Source organism: Mustela putorius, unplaced genomic scaffold (genome assembly GCF_011764305.1).
Source record: "Mustela putorius furo isolate JIRA1106 unplaced genomic scaffold, ASM1176430v1.1 tig00003853_pilon_pilon_pilon, whole genome shotgun sequence".
NCBI lineage: Eukaryota > Metazoa > Chordata > Mammalia > Carnivora > Mustelidae > Mustela > Mustela putorius.
In genome coordinates, this window is record NW_025422005.1 from 86,619,852 (window position 1) to 86,634,043 (window position 14,192).

Genomic DNA, 14,192 nt, shown 5'->3' on the forward strand with positions numbered 1-14,192 from the left:
ATTTTTAATTTAGTCACATTTGGCCAAGTAAGGTAACAAACATATTCACAGTTTCTGGGGATTAGGATGTGAACATCATTGGGGAGGACATTATTCTGTCTACCACTGTCCATATGCATTTTTTGTACTGTTTTTAGCCAAATAATGAATCATAATTCAGTAGCAGAAAATATCACTGGAAGTCATAACTTAATTTAAAAAGAAACTTTGTAATTATTTTTTTTTTATTAAAAATAATCCAGTCTCTTGACTATTGTCCCTGAATACTGTCCCACTCCCCAATAATAAAAACATATGGATAGAAGCTTGCTAACGATTCTTCAGTTATGTCATGGAGGTTATTCCTTTATGCAAAAATAAAATAGGTGGTCTCTCTATTTCTTGTAACCCTTAGAGTCTCTTAACTACTGTCAGATAAAGAAACACAATGTCCTTCACTCATTTGTTTTTCACTGAATCTTCAAAAGCTAATAACAAAGAAGGATACAAAATAAAGATTAATTTTGAGATGTGAAATGAGCTTATATATTTTACACTTATTTTGGTGTCACTATGTATATGACTAAATAACCATGATTTTCTTGATGACAGATGATATTAACTTTGATTTTCAGAAGTAAAGTAAAAGAGACCTAGGTTTTACTCTTAATTTTAAAAATTTGAGAGTCTATGAGCAGAAGGAAGGATGGAAGAATGATGAGCTACATTTATGAGATATGGCTGTGTCCCATTTTAGGAGGGTCTACCCATAAAAAAAGAGCATTTTGCTCAGCATCTTCATTTAGTACATGAGGAAATGGTAACCAAAAAAAATTTAATGAGTTGTCCAAAGCTATATAACTAGACCGTTGCAAAACTGGTATTAGGCCCCAGCTTTTTAAATTCCTAATTTAGTACACTGTCTATAACACTGTGAACTTTTCAATTTCCTGATTATTATGTACCTTGCTTTGATTTGGTTCTTCTCTTCTTTATTTTCATTTTATATGTTAAATTAGTATTAATTATGTTGAGTCCCCTGAGGGGTATCTTTTCCAAAAGAAACGATTACAAATGGACAAAATACAATCACCTTTCTATTGCCTCTCTCTTTGCAAAGGTAAGCTGCAAGAAAGAAAAAGGAAATAAGGATGTTTTCATTGCTTTTTCCTCCCATTTCTTTTTACTTAGATATATAAAGATGAACTGAACTCAATTAGCGACTTTATTCTAAAAGTGAATGCCAACAGTAAGAAAATGGTAACCAGTTCTCCTATTAATGAATGCGATCATTCTGTGTGGGGGTGCAGTAAACCACTTGAAATAACTCAAACGCATGTTGGCAGATGCACATACCATCTGTAAAAGCCTCAGTCTACGCTAGTGTGTAAACAAATACTCCTCCCCTCCCAACCCTTCTTTTCTTTTAGCTATATGAGTGTATCCACCTCTTTGCCACATATAAGCTCATTTATAGTTTCATCACTTCTTACAGTCTTATTCCATTCCAAATATTTAGAGTTGGAGTTTTTCATTGCTTTAACTGACAGGAAAGTCTTGATGCTTTGGAACAAATAAGGGCACCATGTGTAAATCATTGATTGATCCCATCTACTTGACTCCTTCCTCTCACATATCTTATGCCCAGTTTTGAGTTATATTACAATAGCTACTTTTTTGGCATGAGCTTCATAAGTCTCTCTACATTTCCTCCTGCTTATCCTTAGAGGGCTTTAAGGTATATGCAATCAAACCGGAGTTATTTTATTCTCTGACTTTGTCTAGCCTTCAGCTTTCTGTAAAGAGTAGAATATATCTGTAGCACAATATAAATAATAAATGGTAAGTATAATCAAAAGTCTTCAGTGGGTCTTGAGCCAGATAATATTTCTGTTTATTTAGTACTATAGTGATATGCACTAAGATATAGTTATCATGCCACAAAATGTATGTAGGTGTAAAAATACTTACCATGGGTACTAATTCCAGATAAATAATTCCTTAAGCATCCATAGACATAGATCATTCCCAGAACTGTTATTGTTTTTGTTAAGTTAATATTTCACCCATGACATTTTGGTGCAGTGAATCAACATTTCCAATACTGATTCTCTATTTGAAGAAATCCTGCCATCTGAAATTGGTCCCTCTAGTAATGCTATTTAAATCGTCATGGGATAATGCTTCTTAATCACCTTCAACTTAGTTGGAAAAATAAAAAAGATCATCTATTCAATTTATGCACTCCCTTTGGGGTTATCTAGGTAGCTGTTTGTTTGTGCTGTTAGGACAATTTATTACTGACATTTCTTTCCAAAGCATTTGAGCCTACAAAGTTAATCATGAAAATATTGAATTTTCTGATGATATTTAGAAGTTAAAATTCAGATGATTTTTTTTCTATTTTTAAAGATTTTATTTATTTACTTGAGAGAGAGAGATAGCAAGAGAGAGAGCATACAGGCAGCCAGGAGGGGGAGAATCAGGCTCCCCTCTGATCTGGGAGCCTAACATGGGGCTCAATCCCAGGACCCTGGGACCATGACCTGAGCTGAAGACAGACGCTTAACAACTTAGACACCCAGGCACCCCTCAGATGTTTTAATTTTACTCTACCTATATTTTCTCTTAATCATTTAATATTGTTCTGTATCATGGTGTTGTGCTCATTTAGTAATGTAGTACAAATATAGAGACAATATTACTTTTCTTTATATGGTACTATTATAAGAACATGTAGTAAGAGAATAATTTTAAGAGAATATCTTATATTCTTAAAAAAATAATGGAGTCCCTACAAAGAGATGGAGAAATGTCAATAATATACTAATTTATCAGATAAGGCTAAGACATTACATAAAATAAAGTAGTCAAGACGTGGGTACACATTGCTCTCTTCAGACTTATAAACCTATGCAAATAAAATGCATGCTTATACACACACCAAGAAATAAGAGGACATGCTAACATTACTACCAAATATCAGGAAACACAGCAGGTAATTCTTAAGAGTATTAAGGTGGTTGTACCCCAGAGAGCTATGAAAAGTCAAAAATAGCACTAAAGATGGTAAGGTAGGACAGGAAATTAGTTAAAAATTTAAAAAGACATAATCTTGCAGCATCCTTTAAGATAAATAACCAGATACAAGAGGTCTAAGCCCTTGAAAAGATTCTTAAAATTTACTTTGCTGCCCCTAATATCTTTTCTAGTGGGAGCGTGGACCCTAAACACCTATTATATTTAACCCAGGATTTTGAGTTCTTTTAGTGTTCCTTGACTTATTTTTTTCTTCGTCTATAAATTTCTTCATTCAACAAATACTTGTTAAGTATTTTACCTGAATAGATACTACGCTAGTCACTAAATGGGAAAAGATAAGATAATGACTAAGACAGGGTCTGCCCTCAGTTACCTTACAATTTATTCAGGGAGACATAATACACTAAATAACCAACTGGGGTGGGGAGTAGAAAGTGTACTAAAAGTGATTAGGAATAGAGTGCAATAGAGGAGAGCAAATTTGGGGGGAAAAGAAATCCAACTCAGTCTGTGTTCACTGAACACCTATTCTATTTCAGAGACAGTGTAGTGGCTATAAACGCAAAGATGAATAAAACATGATTCTTTTCTTTTAGGAGTTCTTAGTTTATCAGGATTACCTCTTCCTCTGGGGTTTGAGGAGTGTTAGGGAAGGATGTATGGAAGAAGTGACATTTGAGTTGCATCTTAAAATATAGGTAAAATTTTGACATATGGAGATGAGGGAAAGAGCTTTCCAAAGAGAGGCGAAAGGAGAAACACAACAGCATCTGTGATCCTCTTTCTGAACTTATTTTTATTCTCCTGAAGGCTTGTTATAAGAATGACGGAAGGTATAGCCTTATAATATATACTTTAGAACACTTGTTTTTAAATTAAATCTTTTTAATTCCAAGAATATTTTTATTAGTAACATTCAAATTAATGGCACTCTTGATAGAGGTGTTCTTATACAGTTCCTATATTTTTGGACCCCCCCTTCCTAAAAGACTTTGCCACCTCTTATAGCAAGTAACAGAAATAAGTTAAATTTCACTAATTGATGGTGTGCAAGTATTTCTGAAATAATACATTTCTTAAATATTAATTTTTCTTGATTAGGGTCTATCCTAAAATTTATATAGTTATCTATTTTTACCCGTTATATTATTTACATCAGTTGAACTGAGAAAGGAAAGAATGAATTCATGAGTTACTCAGGTGGACTTGCTTTTGGATGAATAACACTAGAAGAAGTATTATTAAGTGGCTAATTAAGGGTTAGGTCTTTTCAAGCACTTTGTAAAAGTCTCTGTTAAAAAGAGCAAGAAACCCAGTATTAACAGAGGGACTACGAAAGCAATCTGGGAGATAAGAGCAGAGAAATTATGTTCATAAAGTTGTCATTTCTTTATGACTGCTATGTTCTTTTTTTTTTTTATGACTGCTATGTTCTTGATATTTATGTCCTTCCTACCTGCCTAAATTGTTGATATCCCAATGCCCAATGTGATGGTTTTAGGAGGTGGGGGCTTTGGGAAGTGATTAGGTCATCAATGGGAGCCTTCACTGAATGAGATTAGTGCCCTTCTAGAAAGACTCCACAGAGCTCCGTAGCCCCTATTACATGTGAGAGTACAATGAGAGGGAACCAGCTATGAACCAGGAGAAGGACCATTTCCAAAACTTGATCATGCTGGTGCCTTGATCCTGGACTTCCTAACCTTCAGAATTGTGAGCAATAAATTTCTGTTGTTAACTCAGTCTGTGGTACTTTGTTATTGCAGCCTGAATGGACCAAGACAATGACCTTCTGCCCTGAACATATCTAGACAGAGTAACTTGAGAAAATCCCTTTCTAAATTTCTTTCTTTAATATTTTTAAATCATAGAGAGGATTTAACTTCTTGATAGGGGTGACTGTGTGACTCAAGTGGTTAAGCATCTGCCTTGGGCTCAGGTCATGATGCCAGGGTCCTGGGATTGAGCCCCTCATTGGGCTCCTTACTCAGTAAGGAATCGGCTTCTCCCTCTCCCTCTGCCTGCCACTCTGCCTGCTTGTGCTTTCTCTTTCTGTCCAATAAATAGATAAATAAATAAATAAATAAATAAAATCTTAAAAACAATAAACTGCTTTATCATTGGCATACTTTGCAAAGACCCAAGAAGCCTACACTTGTCATGCTGGTCAAAAAAGCAATTTTATCTGTTGATAGATCTTTGTTTAAATATATCCATCCTCTCTGTGATACACTCTCCATGATTAGTTTAAAAGCTCTTTTCTGGATGTAGTTTGGCTTTGATATTATGGAACCACTTTGCATGTCTTGTTTTTTTTTCTAACAAATTTGTAAGCAGGGCCTTTTGGGCTATAAGTATGATGTCAATTTTCAAGGTGATATTTTGAAATTGGAGCTTTGACCAAAACTATGGGCTGATTCTGAGAAATTCTGCTGATCACATAGAAACATGACATTCACTTTTCTGAAAGCTGAGAAGAAGGAATAACAAAGAAAAAAGAGTAATGAAAGGTCCTTTTCTACTACAATCTTAACATGTGGTACAAAACAGACTTTAGATCTGGTTATAGATTGATGTTATGAAATATTTATATAAAAACTTATGGATTTACATATAAATGATTTATTGTATAAGTGACATATATACAATTATAAATATATAATTAATAATGGTATGAACTATTGCTATTCCATCTAGTCCATAGCTAAGAAAAGTGAGCTTTAGAGAGATAACTGTCTTACTGAAATGTTGCACAGTTACTCCTTAAAATCATGTTAGGCCTTAAAGCCATGATTTCATGTCCAGTTTGCCTTTTTATGTTGACTTAATTTGGTATACAATTTAAAAATTATATTGGAGAATTACCATGATAATACTAGTTTCATAGAAAATCTCCTTCAAAGTTTTTAATTAGTAGGTGGCATAGACTGAGTAAGTGGATGACTAATTTCAAGATCATCTTTTGATTTAAACGTGGGATCTAGGTAGTAAATGTTTACAAAATTTTTGATGTTACTTTAATATATTAATGCCACTATGAAATCATCTGTTCCTATATATACACATATACATATTTACCTACATGCACAGATGATCCAAGGACCCACGGCCATCTCATCTAACCTACAAAGACAGCTGTCTGGTTTTGTTTCTCCTCTATTAATTTCACTGATGCCAATTTATTTAAAGTAAAATGTGACTACTTAACACTTCAGTAAATCAAATGCCAAGTCTTAGCTTTATCCAGTCTCATTTTTTTCTTTATGTGTTTTGTTAGTACAAAAATTGAAGTTTTGTAATGATTGCAAGTCCGAAATCCTTAAGGATGTTCCTGCTTGGGAAGAGTCAGTAAAGATAAGCAGGACCTTTTATAATTAGTCCTCCCAAATACCTCTGACGTCTCATCACACTAGCAATTCCCTTCATGTGAGAAATAAGTTCTTGCTTTGCTTTTCACTAGAGAATTTTTCATTAAACAAAAGACTTAGAGATGAAGCAAGAAACATGTTGGTTTTCAGATCCACTCCACGCTTTGTTGAGTGAGTAACGTTTGATGGATAAATGAATAAACCCAGGTACATGAATCATGTATGGGAAGATAAGAGGGAAGGAGAGAATGGTTCATGAGGAAGTAGAAAACCTAAGGCTTTATTGAATGCCGAACACAGAAGAGGAAGACTTCATGATATTATCTAGGCAGGCTGATCCCCGATGTCACATGATCTTAGATCTCATGATCTTAGAAGCTATACCCTACAAAACGACTTGCTAATTTTTCATGAATGATCAAATATGATTAAATAAAGTATCACAGTCTGTGGGCTGCTGTAACGAAGTTCTCCACTGAGTGGCTTATAAACAGATATTTATTTCTCACAATTCTGGAGGCTGGAAGTTTAAGCTCTGGGTGCCAGCATGGTCAGGTGGGGATCCTCTTCCAGGTTGTAGACTTCTGTTTGTATCCTCGCATGATGGAAAGAATGAGCTTTTTCTTCTGCGGCCTCATATCAGGGTACAAATCTCATTTGTGAAGGCTCCATCTTCAGGACCTAATTACTTCCCCAAAGCCTCAGGGCTTAGTACCCTCACTTTGGGCATTAGGTTTCAATATAGGAATGGGGTTGGGAGAGCTGGGGACCCACAAACATGCAAAGCGTAGCTTGGGGCCTCATAGAATTTAACACAGAACTTTTAAGAACATGTAGGCTTCACATTTTTTAGGTTAGATCACAGCTTCCTCAGTGTTGTCCTCATACACACACACACACACACACATCTATACATACATACACACATGCATATATACATATATATACACATACACACACACACACACACACACACGTATAGTGGCAAAAGTGAGGTGGAGAATAAAGGACCCTGCATCCTACTCTGCTTCTCACTTTTGTGCCACTTTCCGTCCCAACAGGGAACCTATCAATCATCCCAATAGTCATTTTTAAAGAAAGTAATTGCAAAATTACATGGGATAGAATTTTAAAAGAAAAATAAATGAAAATAGTACAAATTTAACCATTTCAAATTGCCAAGAGAGTGAGAAGGAATATTTACTTTCTCTAAAATAAGAATTCAATTGGTTTAAGGAGAATGGGATAAAATCAGAGTAAGAAAGTAATTTGTTCCTTCAAAACATGGATGGGCTGGGTTGAACTTTTCACTTTTTACCATATCAGGGTTTATGGGTGTGTGATTACAGGTTTTGTCAAATGCCATCGATCCACATTTTCTGTGCTAATTTGAGTTGGTCCTGTTGTATAGACGGTGTGCCTGGCATATAGGAGATTCAGAAGAAGATTTTAAAGTGAATTTTACAACAAATTTATCTCAGCTTGTTTCCCTTGCTGCTTTTGCTTTTTATTAATTTCATGTAAAAGTTGAAAGAACAAGAACTTCAGGTTTATGTACAAAAGCCACCATAGCCAATTTAGGTCCTTGATAATTTTTTTTAGCAATACCAAAATGCAAAGGCATGTACACCTGGTGAATTACATTATGAAGCATTAAAAATATAATGATGGAAATTCTCTTGTTTTCCATCATCTTTATGTGGCTTTAAAGCAACTGTCTTATTTAATGCAAGATTTCTAATTAGCTGCGCTGTTTTGGACAGAAAGAACAGTTTGGTGTTGGACATAATTGCTGAATCACTGTTACATTTTATTATGTTTGTGGTATGAGCAAGTAGCATGGTGATAAGTTCTTTAATATATTTCTAGGTGAGGAGATAGTGAATGTTTTCTCCATCTAAGTGTGCTAGGGCATTTTTCAATCTATTTATCCCAGAGGTACAACTACCTTAAAGTTCAACAGTCACCCCAAGGTGTGTCTATGCCTATGTCACCGCTTTTTAACTATTCCCCAAGTATCTGACTCTGGTATAAATGTTCTGTTTAAAGCCTGCACAGCCACATTTATTTCTTCCTTTCTTCCTGTTTCAGCACTGCAGAGCAGAGAAATTCATGGTTCTGATTCACAGGAATTACTATTTTGTTATAATGTTCGAATAATGGTCTGCTAAAAATCTTCTTGTAAAAGAAAAAGAGGTTCACTCTCCTAATATCAAGGTCATTACTGAACTCAGTGTGTTTAGTTTAAAAGCACAGAGATGCCATCTAGCAGCCATTCTCAGGAATTTCTAGCACTGGAATATTCCTTTCTCCATAAAAGTAAGCAATAATTGAATTCCTACAAGCTTTCAGGTTTTTAAAAATTTACTTTTAAATGATTGATGGTTTGGCACATTGCCTGTAATTCAGGCACTCCATTACAAATAAAATTAATTTCTCTTAAAATAGGTAAAGTAATATACCTATAAGTTTTTCTAAATGAAACTAGAAACTTGTTAATAAGATTTTAATTAAGAAAGCATAGTTCTCATAATTTTCTGAGAGGAAAATTGATAACCTGTCTATAAAAAAATACAAATAATTAATGGTGAATTGCCTTTCTTTGCTGAAAGAAAATACTAATTTAGCCAATTTTCTGATACATCAAATGAGAGAAAAGAAAGTGAGAACATGCTGAAAGTAAGTCCATTCTATAAATATAAAAGTTTGGGGATTTTTTTTTTTAATTTAAAAATAAAATTGACTTTCAAGTAACTTATCTTACCATAAGATGGCGATAGTTAAGTACTTTATAAATTTTCATATAAGATCTGGAAGTTTCAATCATAGGAAAAATGATCATAAACATAAACATTATCTAGTCTCCAGGAAATGGAATTGGCACTGTTATTAGAAAGCCTTATTGTTTTTAGATTAATTAATATTCAATGATCACTAGGGTTTATATTTCCAATATTTGATCCATGTGGCAATCCTATACCTGAAAAAAAAAAAAAACCTATTCTTAAGAGCTCTCCTATTTTGCCAATCTGTGGGTCTCTATGTATGATTATACGTATATATTTACTACAAAGAAAGTGTAACAATATAGAAGAATATTTGAATGCATTTATATAAAAATGTGATTTTGAAATATATCAGTTCTAGCATATTAGTATATTTAAAAAAATCAACTGTTTAGAATTTCTGCATATTTAACTGTCATCAGTTAATTATTACTTATTGTCCAAGAACTGTGGTCTTATACATTTCTGTATCATTGGATTTTTATTTAAATTTCATCACACATAATTTACATTATGAATGTTAATTTTATTACCTAAATCCTTAAGTAGTTCATGCAATAACAAATAAAATTTGTGAAAATTTCTAGTTCATAATCTTTTTTTTTTCCTAGTTCATAATCTAATTGAAAATTATTTTGAGAATTCATTGGTACCATTTATGATTTGGTTGGGAGGGATACTTATAGTTTGGTGATCAATAACAGCTTGCTAAAACAGTAGCTTTTATTAACTTTTTAAAAGCAATATTTTGTCTACTAGTCCCCAAAGTTTTTAGACATTAAAATCATTTGCTCTAAACCTTCTAATATTTTCTATAATGTCATATATGGTGTAGAACAAAATATCATCTCTTCTTTATACACTGTATTGCAGTATCTAGAATCTGAAAAGGACAATTTGAAAAGTTCATGTATGTGTTTTCCTTCCCTGGATTTCTCAGCTTACTTGTACTAAACAGCCCCACTACATCAAAAGAAAAGTTATATATAGTTGAATACACAGACATAAACTTCTTAATACTAGAAAAGATCATATTAACTAAAATGGGTCATTGGAGAATTTAACAGCTTTTTTATTTAGTAGCTATTTTTTTGTTTATATATATATCTAATTTGGGAAGGAGTGGGGTTCAAGAATTCAAAAAGGTCTTCTGACACTATACATACCAGACACATCACATCACACATGCAGTTCCTGGTAAAGCTCTACATTTCTGAATTCTTTTTAAAGAATGACAAAACTCACTTTAAGTGATTTTTTTTCCTACAGTAGCTCAGTAATTGGCTTTGCTTTAAAAAACTACTTTATCAAGAATATTCCAAAAAAGATACATAATGAATATGTTCAAAAGTGGTAACCAATAGAGTATAATGAGAGTGGCCGTAGGATGTGTCACTATAAATCCAGAGACAAAAAGAAAAAAAAAATTAAAAATATAAAAACAAAGTCAACACTTTTTACGTGGATGTAAAGCTACCCCTTAGTGTATAAAATAATCTACTAAGATCATTAAAGTGGAATTCACACACTGTGTGGAGATTTCACAGTGACAATATCAGCACAACTGTACCTTTAAAATAAAATTATTCTCATCAGGTCTCTCTAAATATGAAAAATGCAAAGAAATAACTACAAATATATATGATATGATTCTAAGTTTTCACTGTATACTATATTCGGCCTAGAAATATTCAATCAACCATAATACTATATTATGCTTGGTCACATATTAGTTCTATACAATTAGGAAAAGAAACTTCATTTCTCTACACCACACAGATAATGTTAAGCTTTTAAAATAACTTTACAATATTTTCAAATGCAGCTTTATATGGTTTTGTAACATGGTATCATTTTTCTTTTCTGTTTTGTCTGAGTGCTCTTGACAAGCTAAATAAGTAAAATTATTTCAAAAATTGTCTTTTTTTTTTTTTTTTTTTTTTTTTTTTTTTTTACCAGATGCCTTTATCTCTTATTTTCCAGGTCATTGTGATTTTCTTAGAATGTTGAAGCTCTCCCATTATCTCACTTTATTGTCAAGACGTTTCTCTCACACAACTGAAAATATTTCTCCATATTTTTCTACCTTTTTATCAAAAGAGGTTAGCGTTCACTTTAATTACCAGTACTGGATAATTTTCGGAGTTCAAGAGCTATGAGACAACTCATCCTTCCTCTTTCCCTCCCTAGTTTGACAGCGTTCTCACTTCCTGTTTCTTAACACTGGTAATCAGAACTTCCCCAGTGCTTCCTAATTTTCTTAATAAAAAGAAACAAGCAAATAAACACAAGCTCCTTTCACGAACGCCTCTCAGTCATGGCAGAGTATAGCTCTGCTGCTCGGCCGTGTGTGTTACCAGCAGCATCCTAAATGTTTTGGACACAAACCGCAGCACGTCTGCGATGGGAGTATTATTGACCAGGAGCAGCTGGAAAACGCTTCTCTGCTTTCAACAAAGAAACAGTGCACCATCTCCTAATACATGTTTACAAACTGCATTGTTTCAACTGCTAACTCCTTTGCATTACCCGTCCGACTTCACAAGAGAACATTAAGCACTTGGATACGGAATAAGCTAAATTCCCCCGAGAGCCGCATAGTCCTCTGCCCATACACATTATATTCGCTCTTGGTCCCTCCCCCAACCCCTCCTCGCCTGGACTCTACCTTGAGGAGCTATTCCTTCGGTAGTTCACCTTGTTATCTTAGCAGTAGGGATAAGCCAGGCACCTCAAGATAGCTGGGAGAGCTGTCTTTCGTGCCCACCGCCCCCCCCCCCCATATTTATTTGCATTTTTGGTCGGTTTGTTACATATTGCACATTTATTTCAAACAAGAGTTAAATATTGCCCATACCTTGGAAGGGTCTAATCCAGCAAGCAAAGACAGCAGCAGGAGATTGAGTAGGTTGGACGTCGCCTGCATTCTGATCTGGGTTTTTGCCCTCTCTTTACTCTCTTTTCTGTAGCCACTTTACTCTCACTGCAGAGACCTTTCCCTCGTCAGTTGCACTCTCTGCCTGCCAGTCAGAGCAGAGTAGAGACAGAGGCGGTGGCTGGAGCACGAGCAAGAGCAGCAGCAGCGGGAGCAGTAGCGGCGGTAGCAGTAGCGGCAGCAGCGGCAGCCGCCCTGGGGGGCGATCATTCCGCAGGCATTCTCAGAGCAGGGAGTCCGCGCGAGCTCAAGGGGGTGGGTTGGGCTGCAGTGGGCGCTGACCGAGGTGCTGAAGCTCCTCCAGCCCGAGCCCTAGTTTACCCTCTCTCCCGCTGCTATCTAGATAGCCCACCTCAAAAGTTTTGACCTGAGCAAAAGACACAGGGAGTAACTGCCGAGAGAGGTGTGGAGACCTGGGCAACGGATATGACATCACTACAACTCCTGGGGGCTTGGGGGTATATATTGCTGGGAATTTGTTAACCAAACAAGGATTGACTCTCACGCTCCAGTTCAGCATTTGGTAGCAACTTGACTGCAAAGAAGTAAAGAGTCAGCTAAATCCAGGATTATGAAACAAATAGTGCCTGGAACCTTCTGCTGTCATTGACAGAGGACTTGATATCGTATTTAGTGCTTTAAACAAAGTTTGCAGTGCAGACTATCAATGTGAGTTTTCCGTTCAAGGCATCCAATTTGTAGCTATTATATATGCATATATGCACTGTTATTTATAAATAGTCTATTGAAATAATTTGTTTGGTTAGGTATTAATGTGTATTTTTCTGTCTAGGACTTTACTATGCATATATAAGTGAGAAGCTTTCTTTTTTATTATAAATGGGATATTCCATTAGTGACCTCCTCCACCCCCACACGCAGCTGAAATCCCTCTTCCTCACACTCAGCCACAGCCATAGCCAGAAATATAATTTCTTTGTCTATCTGACTTATGTTTATGCCTGAGGAAGAATTCAGTGATGGATGGACAGTGGGATGGGAAAAATGAATATTTCTAAGCTTCCAAATATTTCTGTTTTCCCAAACTCAAGAGAAGAGGCAGAACACCTGCCTCACAGGAGCAAGAAAGGGTAAATAAAAAACTAACACTCTCATACACCTTACATAGTTTAATTATACTCAAGTGACTTCTTTTCTTTGAAGCTGGGCAAAGTGTTTGCCATAAGATAAAAACATGGAGAGGAGTTTGCAACCACCTTGAATCCTCCCTCTCATATGATTATACCTTTAATGCTCCTTGAGTCATGTCTTCTGTTGAGTTTTCTAGAAATGTTATTTCCTAAGGATTAAAATATATGAACTGATGATATGGCCATTGCTTCCACTGTAAAAAAGAAGATAAATTGTCTGAGATATTAGACACACACCATGTACAATATTTCACCAATCTTTTACTGAAAAGTCTTCATATTTTTCAATATATCTCAATTAGGAATCAAATGTCTTAGAAGTTATAATCCCCAAGGATTTGCATCATGTTGCATCTATTTTTATCCTGATATTATGAATATGTATACATGTGTACGTCATTACCTGAGTTCTTTTTTCCTTATGAAACATAAATAATAAGGAGAAAAGTAAATATGAAAATTCCTTTTGAAGAAATAGATCATGCATAGAAAAGAGATTAAAGAATAAGAGAAAGAAAGTAGAGTTATCTGAAGTCTGTTAGTTTAATGATAACTCTAGCAATCATAACAGTTGGAAATTCCCATTATTTCCATGCAGAAAGAGATAAGAGAAATTTTCTTTTGAGGTAATAGATAAAATTACAGAGTTATGTCTGACACCCTTTGGAATAGCTTTCTAGCGCATATTTGGGGTGTCCCCCCTTTTTACATTTGTTTCTTAACCTAATCTCTATTTTTATCCATCCATCTAGGATAAATCAGCATAGATTATGTTTTTTGATGATTCATACATAAAAATTGTTGAAAATTGTATTCCATTTCTAAATGGAATTTCTAAACATTTCAAATCATTGCACAATTGGGAAATGAATTGCAAAGGTGCAGTCGCTGGGTGGCTGTAATAGTGCATTTGTATTATCTATACTAAATA

The 14,192-nt window shown here is 34.7% G+C and overlaps 1 protein-coding gene across 1 annotated transcript in view; it reads right to left on the reverse strand.

Moving 5' to 3' along the window:
• The window catches only part of OLFM3 (olfactomedin 3), a 198,863-nt gene extending 186,341 nt beyond the window's left edge, over positions 1–12,522 (reverse strand). Inside the window, exon 1 of the mRNA XM_004775168.2 lies at positions 12,033–12,522. Coding sequence (XP_004775225.1) covers positions 12,033–12,101 — 69 coding nt within the window. The 5' untranslated portion in view covers positions 12,102–12,522. The remainder of the gene's footprint in view (positions 1–12,032) is intronic.
• Positions 12,523–14,192: the final 1,670 nt, after the last annotated feature.